At 66.2% G+C, this 27645-nt stretch overlaps 1 protein-coding gene across 1 annotated transcript; it reads right to left on the reverse strand.

Annotated features, from left to right (window-relative positions):
• Nucleotides 1–2874: 2874 nt before the first annotated feature.
• On the reverse strand, nt 2875–25145 carry LOC119091318 (serine/threonine-protein kinase tricornered; the record flags this gene model as incomplete). The annotated part of the gene is given in 4 exon segments (XM_037214029.1): nt 2875–3082; nt 6405–6579; nt 13814–13946; nt 24801–25145. Coding segments are annotated over 4 exon segments (601 nt in total), but the record flags the coding sequence as incomplete, so codon positions are not given.
• Between the last annotated feature and the right edge of the window lie 2500 nt (nt 25146–27645).

Raw genomic sequence — 27645 nt, forward strand, 5'->3', positions numbered from 1 at the left:
TGCGAGCACTCCTCCGACAGCGTGTTCCCGCTGGATGAGGGGCAGCGTCATCATGTCCGCCTACGGGGGCGGAGACCGGACCCCGTCACACGGGGAGCCTGGGTCATGAGCGCCGCAGCGCCCCAACTGGACCCGTCATCGCCGCGCCCCCCACACAACCACTGTGGACGACGAAGCCACTGTCTGCGTGCGTGCTGCGTGCGTGCGTGGCGTGCGTGCGTGCGTGCGTGCGTGCTGTGCGTGCGTGAGTGCGTGCGTGGTGCGGAGTGTGACCTGTGTGTGTGGTGTGTGTGTGGTGCGTGCGTTGCGTTCGTGCGTGCGTGTGTGTGTGCTGTGTGTGTGTGGTGTGGGGTGTGTTTTTATTGGGTATGTCACGAGGGGAGGGCTAAAAGGCGGTTAACCGCCGCCCGCGCGTCCGTCACGCCTCGCCGCACTCGGTTCCGCCGCGCGCCTGTTCCGTTTGGACGGCGTTTCTCGCTCGGCCGAGCCGGCCACCGCAGGTCAGTCACTCGGCCGAGCCGGCGCGGCAGGTCAGTCACTCGGCCGAGCCGGCACCGCGGGTCAGTCACTTGGCCCCGGCCCGGCTCGTTCACCGCCGCCTCGTCAGCCGGCGGCAGTGGGGGCGGGGCGGGACCGACCTGGCGCGACCGCAGCGCCGCCGACCGCCGGCGGCCCCGCAGCGCCCAAAGGTCGGCCCGCTTCGCGGCGCGCCGCCGCCAGGCCGAGACGCGCGATGACATGGCTGACGGTCGGCTGCAGCCGGGCGCCAGCGTTGAACTGCACTGCGCCGCGCCGCTGCCACCGACCTCCCCATGCCGGTGTCGGTGCCGGTGGCGCCGTGCGCCCGCCGCCTCACCGCCACGCACAGCCGGCGGTGACAGGCACCGACGCCAGCACGAGCCGCTGTTACGCCGGCCGGTTTCACTGGTGTGCTGTGTGTGCTCTGAGTAAACGACCCACCGAAGCGCGAGGGTCTTGCGGGAATTTGCAAGATGAAGATCCACCTTTTCGGCGGTCAATTGCTGGCATACGCTATGGATTTGGTGGCTCATGCCCGCCCACGAAGTGAAAGCCATCCGTCTCTGTCGATGTCGCGGACCACTGGGACTACGAAGGGTGGCGGTGGCGTTGGCGTTGGCGTCCCCCCCCCCCCCCCTCCCACGTCCTGGGAGTGAGCTGCCATCGATGTCACGTCGTTGCACTCCCAGCAATGCCTCGAACAGGGACGCATCGCTGAGCCTGAAGAGACAGACGCGGGACGCTTGTCCTGTCCCGTGGGTGAGCTGGGACGAGTGAGACGTCGGTGAGACCTCCCGTCTGTTTCCCTGGGGCGGCCCGGGACGTCAGTGACCTCTCGTCTGTCTCTTTGAGGCGATCTGGGACGTCAGTGACCTCCCGTCTGTTTCCCTGGGACGACCCGGGACGTCGGTGACCTCCCGTCTGTTTCTCTGAGGCGACCCGGGACGTCTGTGACCTCCCGCCTGTTTCTCTGAGGCGACCCGGGACGTTAGTGATCTCCCGTCTGTTTCCCTGGGGCGACCCGGGACGTTGGTGACCTCCCGTCTGTTTCCCTGGGGCGACCCGGGACGTCGGTGACCTCCCGTCTGTTTCTCTGAGGCGACCCGGGACGTTGGTGACCTCCCGCCTGTTTCTCTGAGGCGACCCGGGACGTCGGTGACCTCCCGCCTGTTTCTCGAGGCCCGGACGTGTTGATCTCCCGCTGTTTCCCTGGGGCGACCCGGGACGTTCGGTGACCTCCCGCCTGTTTTCTCTGAGGCGACCCGGGACGTCGGTGACCTCCCGTCTGTGTCCCGGGAGCCGGCTGCAACGTCGGCACACACCAGTGCCGTTATGATGATCCGGCCGGCGGCACCGCGGCCCGCCGGCCTGACGCCCTTGACTCGTCGACCATCGATCGTGCTCGCCAGCGCCCGGTCAGCCGGCACTACGCAGGTCAATCGAAGTCCGCACCCGGCCCACCCCCATCGCGCCCGTCACCCGGCCAAGGTCCCTCTCTTGTCGAGCGAAATACTTCATTTATGAGGACGATAAACGGCGGCGGATGAAACATCGAGGGCTTACTAGCGCTGCCAGATGAAAACACAGCGGTATAGTGGGCTTAGGGTAAGCCAGCCATGCTGCCAGCCGGCGCGCGCCAGATTTGGCACGGCTCCGGGCGGGCAGACCTGTGGGTGACGCGCGCGGGTGGGTTCGGGTCGCCAGATGGCCCCGGGGGTGCGGCACTGCCCAGGGACGGTCTCCAGCCTCCAGCAGACGGCAGCGATAAGGGAACGCAAATGACAGGGGTGCCGAAGCGGATGTGAACGAGTACATGTGCGATACAAATGATAAAATGACTGCTGAATCGACACCAATTTTCACCAGCGCCAACTATTTTCCATATCGACCATAAATCAGTTCTCAATATAACTCGAAAAGAACAGCATCTACATCCGATATCAGCCAACATGAGGAACCCGCAAACTCATTTTAAGCACAACGGCTGCAACGGACACCGACCTTTAACACTCACATTTGAAACCGCCTGCAACACTCACCTCTTACACAGCAATCATTCAATCCTTTATTGCATATCAGTAGCCAATCGAAGAATCGAAGGAGGAGAGGGGGGGGGGGGAGAATAATTCATGATTTGGCACGCCTCATCTGGACGTCAGCCTCGCGCACAGCGAGGTGAAGTGATGCAACGCACCACCAGCGCACGCGGCGACCAAAGGCCACCGATGGCGCAGCGCCTGACAGCTTCAGCCATTGCCGCGCCGAGCGCACGCGACGACGGCAGCCGTCACTACAGCTCCCGCCGGTCAGCCGGACACCGAGCCGGCCATCTCGGCGCCCCACCGACCCACTCACCGCCCGGCAAGAACTCCATGATGAGGTAGAGGTTGATGGCGTCCTGGAAGCTGTAGTACATCTTGACGACCCACTGGTGGTCGGCCTCAACCAGGATGTCGCGCTCGGCGCGCACGTGCGCCACCTGCTCTTTCTCCAGCATCTTCACCTTGGCCAGCACCTTCATCGCGTACACATGGCCGGTGTCCTTTTTCTGGACGAGGCGGACCTGAAGCGGGCGGGAGAGACGCGTCAGCCGCGGCGCTACTGCAACCCCCACCTCGTCCAGAGGAAGCTCGGCGCTGGCCGCCGCTCTCTGCGCTAGCCAGGCACGAGGTACTCGGCGGTGGCCAGGTGGCAACAGACCGGGAGCGATAGGCCGCCCAGCACGGGTCGCGGGGCACGCCGCGGTCGCCCGAACCCAGCTCCAAATTAGCTCCGCGGTCACCAGCCATCGCGTTCGTTCGACCACACTGGGCCCGAACCCGGAGCCCGCTCGGTGGCTGCCGCTGTCCGAGTCGTGAGCACAGATTCTCATCTGGTCGTGCATGACAACGGTATACGTTTCTCCACGGTCTCACGGACGGCCGCCTTTGTGCTAACAAACCCGACTCAGCAAGAGGGGGACAATGTCGACGAATAGTTGCGAAAAAAAACCAAGTGCGTTTGTTTAACCTTGAAGGGAACAGTCCCTCTCAGCAACGGAACGAAGGTCCCACGCCTGAGAGAAAGGCATGTCCTTATCGAAAGCGCAGGGACACACACCGCACACGCACACGCGCACGCGCACGCGCACACGCACACACACACACACACACACACACACACACACACACACACACACACACACACACACACACACACACACACACACACACACACACACACACACACACACACACACACACACACGCGCGCGCGCGCGCGCGCGCGCGCCCTTTATTCTGACCCAGCGGACGGCCGCGGCCGACCACCTGCACGGCGACCTCATCTGCAGAGGGGCAGCCTCGCGCGTCAGGTGCGACTGCAAGGGAAAGCCGGACGTCTGCCGGCGGCGGACCTGCAGCGCCTGCACGCTGTCGGCCCACGTCGGCCGGCGGCTGGCGCGGCGAGCGGGCGCGGCCAGCCAGGTGTGCGGGCCGTCCGCCGGGCCGCGCCCGCCGTCCGCCGCCGGCCGCTCCGCCCGGGATCAATGGAGGGAGAAACGGCCGGCGCACTGATTGGCACGGGCGGCGGCACAGACGCGAGGACACAGAGAGCTGGGGCTGGGGACTGGACGGAGATCGAACGACAGAGATACATGAGGTCGGAGAGCGGGACTGAGGACCGCACCGAGTTGGAGAGCGCCGGAAACGAGAGACAGCCGGCAAGTGGACACAAGTAAACTGGGAATGGGCGACATTGAGGAACAACAAAGAAGACGACAAGCAGCCCTGGGGCAAGGACGCAGAGACCCAGCGGGCGGTGTGAGGGAAAGAGTCGGCCTGACCGAGCGAGACAGAGGCAGAAGAAGCCGACACAAAGAGGCAGAGACCGAGCGCGCGGATTAAGCTCAGCCGAGAGAGACAACGAGAGATGTGGAGACCCAGCGCGCAGACTGAGAGCGATAGCCCGCACCACCGAGCGAGACAGAGACAGAGACGCAGAGACGGAGCAGAGACAGAGACAGAGCCGCGACCGCTGGGCCGGGACGAGCGGCATGGTCAGCTACCGTCGCCCTTCACGCGCGGCCGGCTCCGGCCAGCGGCGCCGGCTCGGCCGCCCACGGACCGGCCGGACGGGCCGGGCCCAGCCGGGCGGCGGCCGTCACAGCGCCAGTTGGCGGCCGCGCGGCCAGCTGCCGTGCGCCGGCGGCCCGGCCCGGCACGAGCGGCACCGGAGCGGCGCGGCACGGCACGGACGGCGCGTGCTGCTCCGTGCCCCGGCGGCGGGTCAGTGCACCGGCGCGCCGCCGTCAGCGGCGTCGCACGGATCGCCACACCACGCGGAAGCCGTCGTCACGAACACACGGCTCGGCGTCACACGTCAGTTTGCTTAACGTGGAATGCCGTGACGATGATGCCGGTCAAACATTTCGCGATGGCCACCGTCACACCCTTACGGGTCAATATCCTCGCGATCACCATCGTCACGCCCTTAGGAGTTAATATCCTCGCCATGGGACACCGGCACACTACCACATATCGACAGCTATGGGCGACGGGGAGCCACCATACCAACACCGTTCAATGCCCTGACGGTGGCCACTGTCACAGGTGTGGCAATGCCCTTTATGACGGGACACAACCACACCATCACAGAGTAATGTCCTCACGATGGGGTACCGTCGCACCATCACAGGTCGATACCCCCATAATGGGGCACCATCGCACCACCGAAGGTCAATACACTCACGATGGGCCAAGGTCACCAGCACGAACCAGTACCGTGCGGGGCAGAAGTGAAGGCTTTGATTGCCAGGACATTGGATACATTGGTTACCCGTGTCCTTTCTAGAGCATAATCAGCGAGGCCTATGCACCATTCGTGAACATATCCACTCCACTCCGGCCATATTATGCTGATCAATGGCGACACAGCAGGCATGGGGCGGCGTCAGCCCAGCTGGACCAGAGAGGGAGACCTAGCGTGGAATTTCTCGGCGTCAATTACAATCGCTCTCCAGCAACACCTGCCACAAAGGATCGGGCACAAGCGACCACTTCTTGTGTACCACGACTTTTTCAGCCGATAAAGCAAATTCAGGGCTGGTTTTGTATGCATCTTCTGCGCTGCAGGCTGCACTTTGCCTACTGCTTTTGACAAACAGGTATAACCGACAGGCTGTGGCGTGGATTCCCAGCACACTACTAGCCGGGCGGTGCAGCGCGTCGTCTGGAGGCCATCAGTTTAGTGGGGGACATCGGCGGCCTGGCGACACCCCGGTTGCATCACAGCGCGCACACCTCAAGGACTCAGGCAGCGACAACAGGGCAATCGCTTCCAACAGCAACGCCCTTGGCCCAGAGTTGTGGCGGCCGCATGCAACAAAAACAAGCGCAAGAGATCCCCTTAATCACCGCGAGCCCCCCGCCGGCGAAAATGACGCACACGCCCGGGACGCAACTCTTCCCGCGGCTAGAGGCACCGCCGAGCGCGAGGATTGGGGGGGGGGGGGGCTGACCGGCCGCCGGACCTCGGCGCCGGCGGCGACAACCGCAAGGTCACGGCCGGTGGCCCGACCGGCGCCGGCCGGCGCCCACCATCGATCACGCTCCACTGCAATGCGGCCCGGCCCGGCCCGGCCCGGCGCGGCGCCGCCGGACGCCGTTCCCCGAATACCTATATGCACAGCGGCGGCCGGGCGGCCGGGCGGGCGGGCGGGCCTGACGGCGGCCTGACGACCGTCGCCGTCGCCGCAGCCGTCTCCACGGCCGGCCAACACGCCCGTCCGGCCTCCTTTGTTTCGCGGCGTCCGCCGCGTGACGTCAGGACCGCGTTTGCGGGGCGGCAGCCCGGTTCCGGTCACGACCGGGGCGATGCGTCCTACCGGCGGGGCCGCGCGCGCTCACCTCTCCGAAGGCGCCCTTGCCGATCACTTTGATGGGCGTGAAGTCCTCCACACCGAGGCGGGCGCGCTTGAGCCGCAGAAACTCCGTCTCCTTCACGGCATGCTGCTGTCGCTTCTCGACCTTCTGTGACTCGGAGAGGCCCTCCTCACGCATCGACTCCTCCAGCCGGTGGTGCCTGCGGGAAGAGAGACATCATGGTACCGGGTCCGGAGACGGGCAGCGGCCGGCGGGACCGGCGCACACCTTGGGCCACGCCACATGACACGGCGCGCACGTTTTCCTCCTTTCCTTTGCCGACCTCCGACCCCGGCCGGGTGTTGAGCCGCGGGAGGCCGTAAAACCCCGCGGCTCTGACGCCACGCAGCAACGGTCGCACCGTGCCGACGGGACGTGACAGCTGAGTTGACACACTGACAAAAGCCTAGCCCACGCAACACTTATCCGTGCGAGGCGCTGCGCAAGGGCGTGCAGACACCGTTTATTGATCAAAGTCCAGATTGGACGCTATTACCCAACTCGATAAACGGCACGGGGAGCGAGCGGTCCTGATTGACAGCAGTCTGAATCAGGCGCCTCGCTTCCGCATGATAAGACTGCACGACTGGGGAGTCACACTGATTGGCTGCACTCCGAGTTTGGCGCCACCCTCCAGCGTGATACACTGCACAACGGGCAAGTTTGTAGTGCTGATTGGTGGCCACCCGCGCAGCACGTGATCTTCCCTAGCCTCCAAACGTCTGTCGCCGGGCGGGTGGTGAGGAAAACCACCCGAGGGGCAGGACGGGTGGTCGGGCAGGACGCGAAGCAACGCACGCCACATGTCCGCGTAGGCTCCAGAATGTCCGCCCATATATAACCACACTGCGGCTCGGGATTTATCGACCGCAGCATCCTGGCGTCGGCAGTGAGCGGCGCCGCGGCGAGCTGAGGGCCAGCGAGGACACGTCAGGGCGACCGAGGCGCGGTGCAGGTCGGCGCTCGGACGAGGAGCCTCTGAGCGCCGAGTCAGCCGCACACCGCTCCCCAGTGAGTCAGGCGGCGGCCCCAGCAGCGCAGTCGGCTGGTCGTGCCTGGCCGGCGGGGTACGGCCTGCCTCCGCCTGACACCGATGACCTCGGTCCGCCGCGAGCCGTGACCCCGGCCGGCCCGGGCGGTGACCTCACGCGGCGCCGGTGCCGACCGGAGCAGCGGCGGCGGCGGCGGCGGCGGCGGCGGGGAGCGCGTCACGCACCTCCCACCCGGATACAGGTCGGGAGCCGGAGGTCGCCCTGGATACAGGTCACTCGGTCCGGCCGCTCTCCAGCCAGACGCAGACAAGTTGCGACACGTGGACCGGCCACCGGCGGCGCTGCGGTCCACCGGCGGTCGCTGATAAGGCCCCATCAGCGCGGAGAAAGGGACACAGAGAAAGGCATCATGTCTAGAGCGTTGTGTTAAGTGGTAATATATCTAGATATGTAACCATAGAAATGAAACGTTTGCCTTGCAAATGACAACACTCACTTTTGTCGGTAACAAAAAAAAGGTCCAGTTCGTGCCAGACAAGTCAATGCCTCCATTGTAGCAGCTGGGGGCTGATTATACTGATCTGATACGGCAGCGCGGTGCAGGGGCACATCTCTGACATCGCTGTCAGCTCGTAGTACGGCGCCCGGGCCGTCTGCGTCCGCTCAAGGCCACGGTCTGCAGGCCGAAAGGCTTCAGGCTGGCACACTGCGCCGCGTCATCGCGGACTGCCCGGCCACGTCACACCGTCTGGGCCTGCCGCCCTGGCCGGCCGGCAGCCCTATCGGGCAGCGGGGCCTGCACGCCGCGCCGCAGCCCACCCACCCAGTGCGACGCTCCCAACCAGCCCCGGCCGCCGCTCGTCTGCTGCGCAGCGCCCGAAGATGTTTTCCTGAGAGGCCAGCCCGCGCCGACCTTTCAAGGGTCCGGACGGCTCGCGGCACCGGACAAATGGCAGCGGTTGCGACAGCGGTCCTTCGGCGCCGCTCCGACCGGCGCTTACCTTGCCACTTCTCGGCAACCCCTGCACAGAGAGACGCTCAGTTGCGCAAGGGCGCCGGACCCGCTGTGAGGGCGTCACGACCGATCCCTATCGCCGCGTCTCCCATCACCATTTCGCATGCACAGCGGCCCGTGCGCGGCGTCCGGGAACAGGCCACGTGCAGACAGCGTGGCGCGACGCTAACGCCGATGTGGCAACGCTTCCCGCCGGTTGGACGGACGTCCGTCCCCCCATCTGACCTGACGGGCACCTCTACCGTAACAGCGCCAGCCTGCACGTGGGAGGCGCCGTTAACAAGCAACGCCCTGAAAGGCCCACGTGCCCCACAACGCGGACCGCACGTGGCGAGCGGAAACTTTGATCGCGTCACAAAGCCACCGCTGGGCGTAATCCACCAACGGGTGCACCGATGCGACCGACTGCACGTGTTGGCTGCGCCGACTGGAGCCAGGCGACGGACCAGCCGCGGCGAACGCGGCGCGGCCTTCAGTGGCCCGTTACCACCGCGCACCGTTACCAACACGGCCTCCAACTCTCGACTGCCACATGTTGTTGACATCGCGGCACACCCGTTTGCCCGCCATTGCCTGGCTATTGGGCGCCGCTCAAAAGGCCCATCCAGCGTGACCCTTGGGTGGCGTGCCCGGCCGGCTCCCTCCCGCAGCGAACGGTGGTGTCGGACTCGGAGCGGACGCTGTGACCGCGGCGCGGCGCGGCGCGGCGCGGCGCGCCGGCCGGCCGGCCGACCGCCTTTTCCGCGGCAGTCTCCGCCGCCACACGCTGGCTTCCCGTTACCGGCGAGACGCGCGGGGCCGCTGGGTCAGCCGCCACTCGACCTGCCACCAGCCGGCGGCCGGAGAAAGCGGCCCCTGTGCAAGAGCGTGCAGCGCGGGCGGCGCCACACCCGGCCGCCGCTGCACGTCCGGCGGGCCGTGCGTCGGCGCTGGCGGCCGGCTTTCCCGTCCGCCACGGCCACCGGCGCCGGCGCACAGGCTCAGAGGTGGCGTCGGCTCCCGCTGTCGGGGCGCGCGGCCCACTCTGGCCAGGCGGGGAAGCCCCACCGCGCGGCGCCGGCACACCGGCCGCACGCGCTGGAAATGGTGAGGGCACGGCACCGCCACCGAGCGGCGCCGACACGCCGGCGGCACGCACTGGAACTGGTGAGGGCACGGCACCGTCACCGAGCGGTCGGCTGTCGGCCGCCGCCGGCGGCGAACAAACAAACCGGCCGGCAATAAGGCAGCGCACCACATAGTGGCGCGCGGGTCAACACGCGTCGAAAGCAGAGTCACCGGGCCGACGCCAGACGAGCGGGAGGGAATGGAGTTCTCGAGAGGTCAGAGGCTGTCCGTGAAAGGGCCCGGGCGGTGTGTTCGTGCCGCTCGGCCCGTTCCGCCTTCGTGAGTGGCGTGTGGGGGCCGGCGCGCCGGTTCCGGTTCGGCCGGCGGCGGCGTGATCGACCAAGTGCCAGGGACGGCGCCGTGCGGCCCCGAACACCTCCTGCAGCCGGCGCGCGACTCACCGCCGGGTCACCGCCACCGCCGCGGCAGGCCAACACCAGCCGTCGCACGTCCGCCCACAGGTCATTCAGAGTCATCTCGATCGAGTGTTGACTCGAGCTGACCTGAAGCGCAGCTCGAATGCGCCCTCCACATCGGCAGCCGAGCGGCGCGGCCACGCTGGGCGCTGCGAGAGCCAGCTGTCGGCAGGCCGTCAGTCCCCGCCCGGTCTGACCTCAAACTGTCGGCCCGCCCCCTCTCCGCTCCCACACCACACCGCGGCCGCCTTCTGTTACCAGGCGCGGCACGGGCACGCGTATACGCCCCCCCCCCCCCACCCACGCGGCGCGTTAAACTGCCTTCAGCGCACCATGCCGTACTGTTGTTGATTTGGGATTGGTTACAAGCTTAACATGATGCAATGGGTAACAGTGTGGCAGCGTGTGCTGTATTTCGGGATTGCAGCGCTAAACAAGCCCAGTGTGAACACGGCCGGGACGACTGAAATGGCACGTACTGGGTTGCCATGCAAACAGAGCGTATCATAAACAGTGCCGTGCGGATCGCGGACAAAGCTCGGCACCGCTGGCTGTAGTGAGGGAGGGGCCGTGCTCCCGCCGACGGCGGACAAGCGGGCCAGGTTCGGTGCCGCGCCGAGCCCGGGCTTGGCGACCAGACGCGAGTCACCACGCAATCACACCGCACCTTGACAGAACGGCACCAAACCAATCAGGACAGCGTGTGCAGAACGCTACGGGCGTGAGCCCGAGTGCCAATGGGAAGGGCGCCACTGATGACTAGTCTTCACTGCGCACAAATGAGGCTCTGCGCACCTGGTACTTCAGGGTCTGGTCAGCTGGCATTTCCAACTTTTGAAATATTTTTCTAGTCGATGAACACCACGGACGCTACGCCGGGTCTGTCACTAAAAAGGCTTTGCAGCCGGGTGTGTTGATAACCTATTTCAATGGACACGAAGCGAACCTGAACCGCGCACCGACTGAACCTAGCAAACGCGTTATCAGCTTTTTGGGACAAGAACGGTTTGCAATTCCGAAAAGCAGCTTTTTAACTAACTAAACACAGGACAACTGAGCTACTGTGACTTTTTACTTCATGCTTCGGCTCATGGCTCTGTAATACTTCGGATTTAAAGTGTCTCCTCGCGTGTGGATGGCATCAACACGCTGCTGTCGTCCCCTACACGTCTCATGTTCAAACCAGCCTTCGCAGAAATATCACTTAGTAACAAGCAAACGTCTGAGAAAAAAGCGCATCAAATGCATCAGGATGAAACTGTGTAGATGTTAAATGATGAGATATATGGCTTTTCTCGTCGCACCCCGGAGCGCATTTTTGGTCCGAGCCAGGCACGCGTGTGGAGGGCAAACTTACTTAATGAGTGGGTTCTGGTGTTATAAAGGTTGACCATCTGTGAGCCGTTTCTCTGCCGTGCGTCGTACTGTGTGTGTTTCCATGTGATCCCGACCGATAGCTTGTTGGTGTGCCGGCTATCAAGAGCAGGGCGGAACGATGGGCGTCGTTTGCGCTGCGGTCGATCTGTGTCAAGGCTGGCAGGCCGAGTCTGCCGTTTCACCTGAGCTCGGGGCGAAACAGGTGTGGCAGCGAAGGCGGCCGGCACACTCGGTCCCACATGCCGGCTGGCTGTCCCACATCAGCACGGAGCGCGCTCGGCTGAGCCGACCCGGCGGCCGCGCCGGCCCCGGAGGCACTCACCCGTCTAGGCGCACCTGTGTTCAGGTCTCGCCAAGTGGGTCAACCGACAGGCCCAACGCAAAACTGAAACGCACACAAGTGTGCAACGCCCAGTCCTTGGTGCGTCATGAAGCCGAGCCTGCCCCGCCCCGGCGGTGAGGCCAGTCTGGCGGGCGTTGCTGCGCACCGGTGACGTTTTCGCCGACCGGACGTCCAGCGATGACGAGCGGGCCGCGTGTCCGCCCACCGGCGGCCAGCCTTCGCCGGCAGAACCGGTACCGTTTTTACCAGCGCCGCCGACAGAGCGATTCGTCCATGTGCGCCGAGTCCGGCCGCCGTCGTCGCCGCGGTCGGCCGTCCTCCCCGGGGTCGGACCACCCACTCATCGCCGCGTGCGCGTGTGCGGGGCGCGCACACGCCCCGCTCGCACGCGCACCAGCTGGCGCCACACGAGACACTGGTCGGTGCGGTGACAGCCGTTTGACTGGGCCGGTGGGTCCCGCACCTCGTCATCGCCGGTCACACCGAGCGCGGTACATGCGGGGTGCGGCCGGCGGCGAGCGGCCGGCCGGTGCCAGGCTCGGCCGGCTGGCCATCAGCGGCAGATTAGTCACCGGCGGCGCCGGAAGCCGACCCGATCCAGGCGGCGACGGCCGACTCGTGTCAAGGCCAAGGCTGACAAAGCCGGCGCCGCTCGCCGGTACCGGATCAGCGTCGGCCGCGGCGGCGCCGGCGGACCAGGGGCAGCACCGCCTGCTGATGACGACGGGGATGGGTTCGGAGACAGGCCACAGAGACAGAAGCCTACTGCAGCAAACAGGGACAGCCCCCGCGACAGCAGGGTCGGCAGGTCCTGTCAGCTCACGGCAGAGCCACAAAGCGGTCGAGGCCCACCAATGCAGTGTGTGGCTACATCCCACGAGTGTAACGCAGCGCCGTTCATCGCCGCCCGCCGCCCGCGGACGCCTCACACAGAGCGCCGGCCAGTGCAGGCCGCAGGCGCTCCTCGCCCGCCGGCCGGTCTGCACGACCGTGTAAAAACTGCGTCCGGTTCAGTGGCCGAGCGCGTCAAATTAACGCCAATCATAATTTGGCCAGGCTATCATGAGGCGCCCAATGAAACGGTCGACGGTTAATGGTGTTTTCTATGGCCGCGCTGTGGCTCAGCCGCGGTCCGAGATTCCGGCCCCCGGGCGGCGCCACTCAGCATCCCGCACACAGCGGTCTTCCGCAGGCGAGGAGGCTTAACACAACTTCAGCCCACGAATCTCCGCTTGAACCACCGACTGGCAATGAGGCGAGAGGATGGCGGGGGCGGCAGCGGCCGTGGAGACACGGAGCTGGGCGGCACTGAGTGGAGCGAGCCCACGTGGACAGTCACCGCTCGACCTCGGCACCCGCTGGCCCACCCACTCTCGGCACGACCAACAACGGCCCAACAACTGTGCGGTAGGAGCGCCCCGTCGCGCGACAGCTTTCAAGCAACGGATCGCCTCCAGCCCAATCGCAAACACGCAACTCTAAATTGCAATGTTACGTCACGGCCGGTGCATATGACGCCACTCTCAACGGCTTCCTGCCACGCGTCTGGTTTGGCCTTGACGGGAGCTGGCGGCCGTCATTGTTTCACAGCAGCCAGTAGCAGCCATGCACGTCAAACTGACGATACGGTACGAGTGCTACGGGCTTGTGCTGGGTTTGCCCAAACCATGCGTACCCCACATAAACAACTTTTTACTCGAGGAGCACAGAGCGCCTTCAATATCATGCGCCCCGGAGAACCGTCTGCTGGCAATGCCAAACATCGCCCGCCCGCTTTCCGTGGTGCGACAGACTGCAGAACTGGCGAGGCATGCGCTCAATAGATTGCGAGTGATACTGATACACAACGGACAGCGGCGACGACGGCCCCTTGCCATAGCCTCCAAGGACAGACGAATGCGTCGTTTGTCCCACACACGTGAGGCTCGTGAGGCGCTGCTGCCTATTGACTACGTTGCAGGTGGCGACAAAGGGGGACGGGGGCGGGGGCCATGAAGTGGATATATTAATGACATTTTTCATTGGTGATAACCTGACGTCGTACCCCAGCGAGCCCCGGCGTCCCACGACAGCGTCACGGAGCGGGGCCCGCCAGGGTCAGGTCAGTTGTCTACCGCGGCGCCCACCCGCACCACTTGACTGACCTCTGCTTCCGCTCGAGATTCTGGTGCAGCAGGTTGCTGTAGTAGTTCTCCAGGGTGACCTTGGCCTTGACGGCCTTGTCCAGCGTGTGGCCGCTGAACCGAATCTGGTTCTCGGTGGTAGCCATCCGCGGCACTGCAACACAAAGCCCAGGGGTGGTCAGAGACAGGCGCGCAGCGATCAGATGCGGCCAGCGCAGCACCACACACACGCACACGCACACGCACACACACACACACACACACACACACACACACACACACACACACACACACACACACACACACACACACACACACACACACAAATGGGGACGGCGGCAAACTGCCGATAACGCGCGCTTCCAGGCACAGCGTGCTGGCATGAGATGTGAGATTGACCGTGATACGTGCGATTGACGCACTGATGTGTTGCCCATGCGTCCGACAAACTTCGCAGAACTCGAGTCTCAAACGTGTTGATCAGATATCGATCATACATGCACGCTCGAGAAACGCCAGTCACCAGTCATAAACGTTTCTGCCCAACATGGACGCCAGTCAGTTGCTCGGGAAGGTCCGCAGCAGTCCCGCGAACAACCAGCGCGCCGCAGTCTTCCGCGGCAGCGACCAGGCACGCAGCCGCCGCTGTCTGCCTTCGGAGCTCAGACCGAGCGCAGAGCCGACGCGCCGACCGGCCGCCGGAGGGAGAGAGGCCGTCTCTGACACAATGCAAACCACAGGTTGCGCAATCCAGCGGCAGACGGGAAACGTTCTCCCATGACTCGGCCGCGCGCCGTCCGCTGCCGCTCGGTGCGTGGCTACCGAGCCGGCCGCCGGTGCCGCGACGCTATCGGCGCCAGCTCAAGCGAGGAGAGCGCACCTGCCGCGTTCGGTGCGGGCGGCCGGGTTGGCGGCGGCGCACGGCCCTGGCGATCGCGACCGAGCGCGGGCGCCGCGCTGCGCTCCGAGGTCAGGCCGGGCCCCGCCACGCCACCAGCGGGTCACGACCGGGGCCGCGATTTGGGTCACGGGGGCGGGCCGCCGCAGGAGAAACGACGCGCCCCGCGCCGCAGCCGCGCGCCGGGCGTCAACGAAAGCGCCGCCAACAGCTCACTCGACTGTTTGCCGCCGCTGACCTGCGCGACCCCGGACACGATGGTGGAGATACGAGGCGGTTTCGCCGCGGGGCACGAGCGGGAGAGGTCGCGGTTGAACACCGTATTGAGCTGTGCGCTCTCCAGCCGTCGCTTGGTAGGCGGCGCCACCATGTGAGATTGCGCGATGTGACTCAGGCTGATGGTCAATATTATGTGCCGAGGCTCCGAGTCGAGCAGTCAGTGACAATGCGCTGCCGCCTGTTGTTGGCTCGGAGCCCAACAGTAGTGTCTGGCATGCTTCAGCTCGCCGCCAGTCACGTACGCTGGACCTTGAGTGACGAGACGCGTCATTTGTCAGCTGTCACGGGCCCGCCCTGAGCGTCTGTATCTGGAGCTCTTCCTCCACCCGCGCCCGAAGCCAGCTCCGCTGGACGTCAGCCCCGCCGGGTTAGCGCTGTGCCGTTCCGCTGGGCGCCCCGGGTCCGGTTAACGTCAGCGCTGGTCGCATCGCCGCCAGACTGGCGGGCTGGATTGGCACGCACGCCTCCGAATCCGCCGGAACGACAGATCACAACAGGCCGGGCTGGGCCTCTACCACGGACGCCGAAACCCTGCCGGTTTGCTTCAGCCCGCTCACTCAGCGCCGGGCGCCGAGGCCAGCGTGCGGCACACAGCCGCCACAGTAACAGGAGTAGCCGCTCCCGACGGCGGCCTCCGAGCGCCGCCGCCCGTGACGAGCGTGGCCAGTTGTGAGTGCCCGGACAAAGACACGGTGCCGGCTGACCCAGATCGGAGCGCGCGCGCGCGGCGGCGAGCGGCCGTTCCGGCGGCCGGCGGCAAGGGGTCGCGTTACGGTGTCGGCGCACGGCGGCGTGCCCGGGCCGCTCCAGGTGCCGCCACGCCGACCGGCCCCACACCGCGCATCTGTCACGGCCTTCGCCGGTGACCCGAAACAGAGGTCGGCCTGCTTGCCCAGCCAACAGACGCGGAATAGTGAAGCGGGAGCAGGTACAATGCACTGGTGTGTGTGTGTTAGCTGAGCGCGGCATCCGACGACTGATACCCCTCCCCCCTCCATCCCTCCCTTCGTCGCGAGGGGTGCACCACCGCACTCACCCCTGTCCAGCAGGCCCTACAGATGCTGTTGGCGCGAGTCCAATCGGAGCCATAAATGAGTGCTCCCCTCTCCAACAACCGATAGGGTCGCACACTGAGATCCGGACGGCGGGGAACAACCGCCGGGGTCCTGTGATTCTCCAGTTTACTGCTCAGTTAACGGCGCAGCTACCGTGGCCGCCGGCAGGACTCTACTGCGGGCCAGATGCTGAGTCATCCGAAGAGATGCCGAGGCCGAAACCGAGCCCGCCCGGCCAGGGAGTGCCGCACGCTGACGACATGGCGCCACTGCCCCCCTCCCCTCCACGCCCGTGACGTCACAAATCGGGCTGCAGCAGCGGCCGGCGCGGTAGTTCCCCTCCGCTAGCGTGTTGTCCTGAGAATCGCTCTGCTCTGAACGCCTCGACTGACGACACCTGCGCTAACTGGGAGGCGAGGCGCGTCACTGCACGGGGGAAGGCCGCTCCGGACAGGACGCGCAGAGCCCCCGTCGGCAGCCGGCGGCGAGCCTCGACACGGCGCGGCGGCCCGAGCTACCGGAGGACCGGGGCGCCGCCGTCGCCGTCTCCACCTCCCGGTAGGTAGCCGTCCTGTCGCACACACAGACACAGAACGCCAGCGCTCCCAACTACGACACGCTGTGGACTGCCCGGCGGCCTGTCGTTTCTGTGGCGACCTGATCTGATTCATCGCCTGGAGCCGCATGGGGCGAACACGCACCACGTGTCCGAGACAGGAGAATGAATGCCGCGTAAGAAGTAACCGCCGACAGCTGTGGAAACGGTAACAGCCCCAGCCCCGCCGAGGAAGTTGATGCAACATGCACGCCACCTTCATCTGAACGCTGTTAACCTTCACAGAACACTTGGGGCGACATCGTTGCCAAGGGATAACAATTGCAATCCACCTCTCTGAAAAAGGCATCATCGCTCTCCGTACTTCCTAACCGCGTCCGAGTCACCGCACCGGCACGGAGGCCGTCCTGCCCCAGCTCTGGTGAGCATCTGACGCCTGTTTATGACAGTCGTAGCACAGTCCATTTGCCGCAGAAAACGAGCTATTACAGCCACAGGCACGTTAATCGCCCCGCATCTGCACGTGCGCATAGTGACGTAGATCCGTATACAAGGGCAGATACGGAGGGAGGGGGAGGGGCAATGGCTGTGATGGAGGTCATCACCCCTATCGCAATGTACGTGTTTTCACCCTAGGACGATGAAAACACATGCATTAGCACCATTTTCGGCTCATTTTAGTGTAAGCGGCACCACACCAAAACTTGACCCAAAAACGATCTTGAGGTCCCTCCTGAGATCCAAAATGGGATCCGCCCATGTCCGCGTACGCAGAGCCCGGAGCAGCTAATCGACCAGACATGTCCCACCCCGCGTCCGCAACAGTCGTCCGCCCATGTCCGCGTACGCAGAGCCCGGAGCAGATAACCAACCAAACATGTCCGACCCCGCGTCCGTCACAGTCGTCCGCCCATGCCCGCGTTGTCGAGAGCCGGAGGATCTCAATCGACCAGACACGTCACACACGCCGTCCGTCGTAACAGTAGTCGCCCATGTCCGCGTACGCAGAGCCCGGAGCAGATAACCGACCAGACATGTCCGACCCCGCGTCCGTCACAGTCGTCCGCCCATGCCCGCGTTCGCAGAGCCCGGAGCAGCTAATCGACCAGACACGTCCCACCACGCGTCCGTAACAGTCGTCCGCCCATGTCCGCGTACGCAGAGCCCGGAGCAGATAACCGACCAGACATGTCCGACCACCCGTCCGTAACGGTCGTCCGAATGTGACGCCCTCCCTGACCCGATGGCCTCGGCGCATCAGCCAGCCCCGGCCGTCCGATGCGCCGCAGAAGCGTGCGGCTGGCGTGACGCCACGCGCCGGCGCGCGCTGCCATTGGCGCGGTCGCATGGCGCCACCGCGCTGCCCCCAGACGGTGGTGGCGCGCTGTAAACACCGGGCCAGGCCGACGTGACGTCATGTCGGGTCAGCGGTGACCGGTCGAGCGGACACCGAGCAGCTCTTGACGGACGCCCCATTGCTGACCGCGTCTGTCTGATCCATGGAGCGGGTGCACCGGCCGGCACGGTGAGGTGCGAAGCTGGACGCCGGGGTATGGCGGATGACCGTCCGGTGCCGGCTGGCTCGTCTTCCCCTCAGCTAACGGCAGCGCTGGGCGGCTGACCTTGGCATTTAGTGACTTCAGGGACCAGTTCCTCACTGGAAAAGTACTTTCCTCAGACAGCTTCAGATGACCTAGCCGTGACGTCACTGTAAGCTGTGTCATGTACGAAAGACTCTAGTCCATAGCGTGACAGGCAAAAGCCAAGAGCGGCCGTCGTCACCTCTGCCGTCGTGGGTGGTCACTTGCGGACGGCGTTTGGCAGGAGTGCCGACCTCAGATGGCAGCAGAGCCGGCCTCAGATGGCAGGAGAGTCGGCCTCAGATGGCAGGAGAGCCAGCCTCAGATGGCAGGAGAGTCGGCCTCAGATGGCAGGAGAGCCAGCCTCAGATGGCAGGAGAGTCGGCCTCAGATGGCAGGAGAGCCAGCCTCAGATGGCAGGAGAGCCAGCCTCAGATGGCAGGAGAGTCGGCCTCAGATGGCAGGAGAGCCGGCCTCAGATGGCAGGAGAGCCGGCCTCAGATGGCAGGAAAGCCGGCCCCAGATGGCAGGAGAGTCGGCCTCAGATGGCAGGAGAGCCGGCCTCAGATGGCAGGAGAGCCAGCCTCAGATGGCAGGAGAGTCGGCCTCAGATGGCAGGAGAGCCGGCCTCAGATGGCAGGAGAGCCGGCCTCAGATGGCAGGAGAGCCGGCCTCAGATGGCAGGAGAGCCGGCCTCAGATGGCAGGAGAGTCGGCCTCAGATGGCAGGAGAGCCGGCCTCAGATGGCAGGAAAGCCGGCCTCAGATGGCGGGAGAGCCGGCCTAATATGACAGGCACAATTAATCTGCTCCGACGTTTATTCATCCGGCAGGAGGGGAGTAGTTTCACAAAATGAGCCTAGTCGTGCCCCCCTAAAAATCCCCCCTAAAAAAACGCTATAAGGCGGCCTTCTCCATGCATTTCGCCCACTTTCTTCTCAAAGTTGGGGAGACGAGGGCGAGACTGAAGCGCCCCAAGTGAATAGAGACTACACCCCTGCCAAGCAGACTTGGTCAGCCTCTGCCTCCAAGGGCCGGCGTTTCCTTACGGAGACCACGCGACCAAGCCATACAAGTCCGTGGCACCTGCCAAGGCTGACCAATGGCGGCTCTCGACGGAGAAGCAGAGGGTATGTGTGTGTGTGGGGGGGGGGGGGGCGTTAAGCTCACCTCGCGCCGGGCGAGGCGAGGTGACTGGGGCCCACTTCAGCCGCGTGAGCTGACCCCCCACGCGGCAGGGCTCGCTGTAGCCCGGGCCGGCGACATGCCAGGGCGCGCCGCATGACCCTACCACGATGACAGATGCCGTGCTCTCCGAGGGACTGTACACCGCAGTAAGCCGTGAGACCCTACCACAGCGACAGATGCCGTGCTCTCCGAGGGACTGTACACCGCAGTAAGCCGTGAGACCCTACCACAGCGACAGATGCCGTGCTCTCCGAGGGACTGTACACCGCGGTAAGCCGTGAGACCCTACCACAGCGACAGATGCCGTGCTCTCCGAGGGACTGTACACCACGGTAAGCCGTGAGATCTGAACGCGCACGGACGCGGTGGCTGTGTCTCACGGAAGACCCCGAGCAAAGGCACGCCGTGTGACCTGGTCACACACAGCAGGGGTTTGTTGTTCCTCCAACTAATGGGCACGCACTGAATAACAGGAAGGGGCCCCACGCAAGTGTTTTACATATCATCCCAGGAAACACAAATCAAATTGAATGCGCTGGCGGCACGCACATTCCGCGAATACAGATGAGGCGCAGCGGCGTGCGGCCGACCCCCAGCCGGGGAGCGGTCAGCGCAGTGACCCTCTGCAGCCCAGCGCCCGCCCGCCCCCCGCCGGCCAGATCACAGGTATCGTCAAGCGGCTGTGGCCGCGTGGCCGGGGGCGATACCTAGTGTCCGGGTGGGACCGCACGCCATGGCTCGCGTGCCGCCCGACCCGGACCGGATCGGCGATACCGCCGTCGCCATCGCGCCAGCGATCAATGCCGGACGGGCGTCATGCACGCAGGTCGGCCGGTCGGCGGGCGTTGTCACAGCGCGCCCTGCTGGCACGCGTTAACACACGGCACTTGCTGCGCCCGCCGCTGCCGGCGGGTCCGGGTCCGGGTCCGGGTCCGCCCACCGGCACACCGGAGCGCGAGGTGGGGAACCCGCGGCAAACCCACAACACACACGTGCGCACCCGTTGGCTTTGTTGACTATGTCCGAGGCCGGGCCAACGGGTGGGAGGGAGGGGGGGGGGGGGGGAGAAGCCAGGGACAGTCGAGCAAAAGACCACAAGAAATGTGTCTGTGCTTAATTCCGTTTAGTCTTGTGCAGACGTAGAAGTGCCGTTGTCTGAATGCGCTCGGAAAAATATCAACTGGCGTGGTCCGAATCACCCGCGATTCCCTAACGTCGTAGTCATCAGAGTCCGCCGGCAATGCTGCTCGGAATAAACGCCATCCTATGGAGAAGAGGAAGTTATGGTAATGCGTACTACCACACAAACACGTCCAGACGCAGCGATAAAAGGAACGGTACTACGCGCGTCATGTCGGGAATGGACCGAACGGATCACTGATATAAGTAGACGTATACACTGAAGAAAGACGTAGCTCAGCACGCCTATAATACAGCAGCCTCTCTGGCCACATGCATGGCTGGACACCATATCACGACGGGTTACGGACATCACGCCACGGACGCCGCACACACGCTAATCAGAACATCGACAGTACAGTCTCCGTCATCCAATTGCCAGCACATAGGGCACAGCATTCCCATCAGCTGACGGCTGGCATACGAGTCTCCATCAGCTGACGGCTGGCATACGAGTCTCCATCAGCTGACGGCCGGCATACGAATCACCATCAGCTGACGGCCGGCATACGAGTCTCCATCAGCTGACGGCTGGCATACGAGTCTCCATCAGCTGACGACCGGCACGCATGTCTCCATCAGCTGATAGCCGGCATACGAGTCTCCATCAGCTGACGGCCGGCACGCATGACTCCATCACATGACGGCTGGTATATGAGTCACCATCAGCTGACGGCCGGCACGCATGTCTCCATCAGCTGACGGCTGGCACGCATGTCTCCATCAGCTGACGACCGGCACGCACGTCTCCATCAGCTAACAGCCGGCATACGAGTCTCCATCAGCTGACGGCCGGCATGCATGACTTAATCAGCTGACGACCGGCACGCATGTCTCCATCAGCTGACAGCCGGCATACGAGTCTCCATCAGCTGACGGCCGGCACGCATGACTCCATCAGCTGACGGCTGGCATACGAGTCACCATCAGCTGACGGCCGGCACGCATGTCTCCATCAGCTGCGCCTAGGAATCCCAGCTAACTGGCCAGCGCAGGCCAGCCGCTGAGTGTCGCCGTGGGCGCCGCAGCTGACGTCCGCCAATGGCCGCCTGATCGGGCCCCGATCAGGCCGGTGGCACACGCACCCGTCTCCGATTCATGACCTAATGACCGGAGGTGGGTCGCTCAGGTGGTGCCGCGATCAATACCCGGCTAACGGCGAGCAACGGTCGGCATGGACCGCCTCGCCCTCCGCCAGCCAGCTCCACCGAGCAGCGCTCGGCTGGGCTCCTGGTTCAAACGTAGATGAATAATGAAGTGGGCGGGTCCCGGAAGCCCGTCGGCCGGCGCGGTAAGTTCCAAGCGTGCTGGACCTGTCTGCGGCCTGGCCATGTACCCTCCGCCCCCCCCCCCCCCCCCCACCACCACACCGGGGGCCGGAAATTTAAGTGTGACGCGCGGCGGGGAGCGACAACAAACAGAACGTGGCCGCAGCCGGCTGAGGGATGGGGGCATGCCGGTCACGCCAGCCGCCGGCGCCGGCGCCGCCGCCAATCCCGTGAAGTGGTCCACTGGGCCCGTCAGGACGGACGCGTCCAGCCCCGACCCAGCTGATCAGGCCGGCCAGCTGGCGATGGCGGCCGTCGGGGCCGGCCGAGCTCGCGCGCCGCTGCCGCCGCCGCGTCGGCCCGCTAACGGGACCGGACCGGCCGCTAACGAGTGCGGCCCGGTCCGGGTCAGCTGGGCATGCGACCGGCTCCGGCGCGCCGCCCCGTGGGTCAGCCCACCCGGCCCGGGGTCAGCCCTGGCCTGGCCGTCGCCGGCGGCTGACGGAGCCCGCCGGCCGCGTCACGGGCTCGGCGCCGACGCTCCGGTCCGTCCGTCACGGAGCCCGGTGATGGGTGACGGTGCCCGGGCCTGCCTGGCTGAGAGGGCCAGCGGCGACGCTCCGGTCCGTCCGTCACGGAGCCCGGTGATGGGTGACGGTGCCCGGGCCTGCCTGGCTGACAGGGCCAGCGGCGCGACGATTGAACACTAGGCGCGTCCCCTCTTCCCCCCCCCCCTCCCCGCCCCCCAACTCGCCGGAGTCGGGGACTAAAAGCAGGTGGAGGAGTGCCCGTCCGCGACCGGCGACAGCGCCACATGACACAGAGCGTCAGGCTCGCCACGGCCCGGTGGCCGACGCTGTCGGCGGCCGGACGAGCCGTCGCTGTCGCCATCGCCATCGCCCGGCCGCTCCGTCCGTCCATTGGAGCGAGCTCAGGCGGGGCGGAGACGGACGGACGGGCGCCGCCGGCTAGCCCCCCCCCCCCCCCCACCCCCCACCCCCGCCGCGCCGGACGCTTCAAAAGCCATCGCCTCGCGCCGGCGCATCCCATCGCCTACCCAGAGCATATGGCACGCGGCGGCGGCGTCTGTCGGAGACGAAAGCGACGCGTTGCGGCGGGCTGACGACGCCGGCGCCGGAGAGCGGTGCGCGCCCACGCGGCGGCGGCGTCTGTCGGAGACGAAAGCGACGCGTTGCGGCGGGCTGACGACGCCGGCGCCGGAGACCGGTGCGCCCACACGGCGGCGGGCTGACGACGCCGGCGCCGGAGAGCGGTGCGCGCCCACACGGCGGCGGGCTGACGACGCCGGCGCCGGAGAGCGGTGCGCGCCCACACGGCGGCCGGCTGACGACGCCGGCGCCGGAGAGCGGTGCGCGCCCACACGGCGGCCGGCTGACGACGCCGGCGCCGGAGAGCGGTGCGCGCCCACACGGCGGCGGGCTGACGACGCCGGCGCCGGAGAGCGGTGCGCCCACACGGCGGCCGGGCTGACGACGCCGGCGCCGGAGAGCGGTGCGCGCCCACACGGCGGCCGGCTGACGACGCCGGCGCCGGAGAGCGGTGCGCGCCCACACGGCGACGGCCGTTGCACAACCCGCGCCATCGACACGGCCATGGCAGCCGGGCCCGACACGGGCGCCATATGGGCCGGCGGGAATGCACGCATTCACCCGGGCGCCCGAACGGCTGGTCGGCTGAAACTGGGGCACTGCCGGCACCCTGCGGCCGCCAGCCTGCGTGGGATCCGCCGCCGCCGCGCTTGGGACAATTTCCCACCGCTGCAAACACGACCTCCGTCATTTTTAAAGCGGCCCCGGAACTTTCCCACAGTAGTCGGCTCAATGCCAAAGTGCAGGGCGCCGCCCGCACAGCGCTCTCCCCGCCCGCTCACAGGGAGAGCCCACTCCACGGCGGTCACCAGTGTACGTGGCAAGGGCACATTCTCTTCCGGGACTACAGACAAGGAGTGTCGCCGACTCGGCGCGCAACCCCGACCGCACCCCCGAAACGCCAGCGTGGCACGGCGCGACCCGTCCGACCACGCTGGGCGCGGCTCCCGCCGGTCAACACTGCAGTGGTATGTGGACATGGCAGGGCGCGTACGTCAACATTGGCAGGCACACCGCTGGCCGGGGACTCGAGCACGAGTCAGCGCTGTCAGGTATGTTCACAGCGCAAGCGTTGCAGGGCGCCGCTTGAGTGCGAGCCCCAGGTAGCCGAAGCGGGCCGAGAGGCCAACGGGGGACGTCGTCAGCCCGGGTCGACGTCGGAGAGCGGGGGTGCAGTCTCGCGCGCCACGCCACACAGGCGAGAGCGAGAGCGAATCCAGCTGTTAAACCGAAGCCGAGGTGAAACAGCACCTCGGATGGACGGCCTTCAGCTGGCCGGCCGGCGAGCGGCGCCCCTCCGGCCAGCCAGCTGGAGGGGCGGCACGGCACGACAGCCGACACAGACCACGCCAGCTGACCGGGCCAGGCGGCCGGGCGGCACCGTGCCGCAGTCACACGGCTGCCCGTTGACTGGCCGCCGTCGTGCCACAGACACGGCACCACAGACGGACGACACAGCCGGCTGGGCGTCTCTGGTCGGCCGTGGCGGACTCTCGACGAGCCGGACAACTTTCACGGGCGCGCGATCGGCGCGTCGATAAGCATGCAGCGCCCCACCGGCCACTGCTTGCAGCTCGCCTTCCCTTATATGTGCCGGGGTGCGATGCGCAAAAATATTCCACTCATCTCACGATATCTATTTTTGAACGCGGGATCACTCTAGTGACCACACGGAGCCCGCCGAAGTAAACACCCGCGGTCGTTTCAAGTCTAGCGAACTGACAACACTCAAACGACGGCATTCTCGCTAGCTAACGACGGCATTCTCGCTGGCAACGGCAGAATGTGGTCGACAACGGAATCTATGCGGGACCGCTGGTCAGACCCAGTCACCGCTGGCATCGACCCCCCGAATTCCAGCGCGGCCGCCGGCCGGAGGCCAGGGTCGCCGGCTCACCTGCGCTGACGGGCACCGAGGTCGACGGGTGCCCGAAGATGCCAAAGATGTTCTCCATGAACCGCATGGGGTCGTGCCGGGTCATCCGGCTCTTCAATCCGCGCGCGCCGGCACAATGCCCCAGAGCCGGCGGCGGCGGCGGCGGCGCGCTTTGCGGCCGCTCGTGTCGGTACGTCACCGGGCGCCCCACGCCGCTGAAATCACAGCACCGTCCTCTCGCAGCTTCCAGCCCCACTGGCCCGTCCCGGTCGGGTCGGCTCGCTCGCAGGCGCGACAGGACGGCCGAACGGCGCGGCGCAGCGCTCACACGAGTCCTCCCCCGCCGAACGTCAGGCGTCGACTGGCCGCCGGTCGGCCGCCCCGGGCAGCCGCGCCGCCAGCCGCCGTGACGTCACGCCGACACGGCACCTGTGACGTCGGTGGCCGGCCGTGACGTCACGCGCGCCGCTGCTGGCCTTGGTGCGGCGGCGTGCTCTGCCATTGCATGGCGGAGCTGTGGCGGCAGGTACGACGGCTGACTCAGCGGAGCCGCGGCACCGGCCGGCCCCGTCACTGGTACCGCCGGCTGCCGCCGCTCCGGCTAGCGGGACCGCAGAGCCGCGCCGGCCGCCGGCCCGCTCCACAGCTGCTGGATTATGGTGGGACTTTTGCCCCGAGCGGTGGCGGCGGCGGAAGGAGCGGGACTGTCGGGCCCGTTGGCTCCGCACGCGGAAGTGAGGTCAGGTGCGCCGGTGCACCCACCCGGCCAGGTCAACCCAGGCGCCACGCTCCAGGCCGCCGCCAGTCCGTCAGTCCACAGCCCACCTCCCAAAATGGCAGCCGCCCGGGACCATACAGCCAGCCGGCGGTCGGGTGGGGCACGTGCGCAGTTGGAGCCGACCGGAGCTGCTGCAGCGGTTCCGGAGCCTGGTGACGCGCCGCCGGCTGTAGGCAGGTCGGCCCGCCCGGTCCGCCGCCGCCGCCGCGCGCCGGTAACCGATGCGGCGCCCAGCCAGGCAGCCGCGGCTCGAAACGGGCCGGCGCGGCGGCGGCGGGGCCGGCCATCAGTGCCCAGCCACGGCCGGTCGGGTCCGGCCCCAGTCGGGTTGGGACAGGCCGGCCGACGGCGACCGGCGGCCGGCCCGGTGCCAGCCTCGCCCGAGAGAGCGGGTCTGCACCGGACGGCCGCACGGCCGGGCCGGGTCGCCACACCTCAGCGGGGCACCCCGTCCGTCTGCGGCCGGCCCGGTGCCAGCCTCGCCCGAGAGAGCGGGTCTGCACCGGACGGCCGCACGGCCGGGCCGGGTCGCCACACCTCAGCGGGGCACCCCGTCCGTCCGCGGCCGGCCCGGTGCCAGCCTCGCCCGAGAGAGCGGGTCTGCACCGGACCGCCGCACGGCCGGCCGGGTCCCCACACCTCAGCGGGGCACCCCGTCCGTCCGCGGCCGGCCCGGTGCCAGCCTCGCCCGAGAGAGCGGGTCTGCACCGGACCGCCGCACGGCCGGCCGGGTCGCCACACCTCAGCGGGGCACCCCGTCCGTCCGCGGCCGGCCTGACCGGCCAGCCACGCCACACGTTCGACTGATGACGGGTTTCAGTGGGTTACGCCGCATTTGCGGTCAGAATGCGCCCTAGCTCACTCAAACTGAGTTGATGCTACCACGTCGCTGCTGAATCATGCATTGCCTGTATTGACGAGTCCGACTGTCAATTGAGTATCCGTAGCTGTTCTAACGCACGAAAAACCTGTCGAGGCCAGTTCTTCCGATCCACCCGACATCCGTCGCCGACAAATATCGCCCCCCCCCCCCCCCCGACTTCCCTGAAGATGCTTCACAGAAAAACAAACAAGCTCGATACTGGTGATGACATGACGTAATGTCACCTCACCCAGCTGCAAGCCACAGCTTCGAAGCCCACCTCCCAGATTTTCTGAGGTCACCGCCGCGAGGGCGACAACTGCGCGCCGCGCCGCGTCGCGCCCGCAGGCGACACCTTTCAGCGAGACGCAGATGATTTCACACCACCCGAAACGGGCGAGTTGTCACCGCAGCGGGCCGCACGTGCCACCTGGTCTGTATGGGTCCCACGGCCGCCCGGCCGAGCCGGTTTTCCCCGGGCGGCGGCGGAGGCCGGCAGCGCCGCCGCCGGGCCAGGCCCTACCTGGGAGCCGGTCACCGGCCGGCCGGCATGCTGCAACAATGGGCCGCGCCAGCAGAGCGGCGCGCCGCCCGCCGTGGGAGCCGGCCGGCCATTGTTCGGGTGGCCGGTCCCGGCCCAAAAGCGGGCCAAATACAGCGGCGTGACCTCTAGCCGGCTCAGCTGACCCGACACGAACCGGCTGATGCAACTGCCGCGGCCTCTGCGCGCCCTATCTGCTTTTCCAGGATTGCGTAGGGCATGCTCGCGGACCGGCGCCCACCGCTTGCGTCAGTCCTCAGAGCAATACGGCGACTTAGCAGCTGACCCAGTGCAAATTGGACGGTGCTTTACGACGAGACGACACTATGCAACATAGGCATCATACGATAACGGCGCGATACCCGGCAAGCAACATCGGCTACTGTGGGTCGGCATAGTTTCCTGTGCGGGCCTTCAGCACACCAGCCCGCCTAGGCGTCTGGGCGCTGCTTCGTGAATAGCAGCACTTGATGTGCGCTGCCCCCGCCCCAGCGTTGGGCCGCTTGTCCTGAGCTGCCAGGCAGCAGTTCAGCGCAACGGCACCTACCGTTTATGGGTTCAGCGCGAGGGGCGGGGCACGGCGCGTGGCACAGAAACCCCAGCTGACCTGATCCGGTATCGCGGCCGGGCCTGGCCACCAGCGACCGCATTGTGCCTGTGGCGTCCTTGTCGGGGCAAAATAGTC

This window comes from Pollicipes pollicipes, unplaced genomic scaffold (assembly GCF_011947565.3).
Source record: "Pollicipes pollicipes isolate AB1234 unplaced genomic scaffold, Ppol_2.1 Scaffold_3447;HRSCAF=4054_pilon_pilon_pilon, whole genome shotgun sequence".
NCBI classification, from domain to species: domain Eukaryota; kingdom Metazoa; phylum Arthropoda; class Thecostraca; order Pollicipedomorpha; family Pollicipedidae; genus Pollicipes; species Pollicipes pollicipes.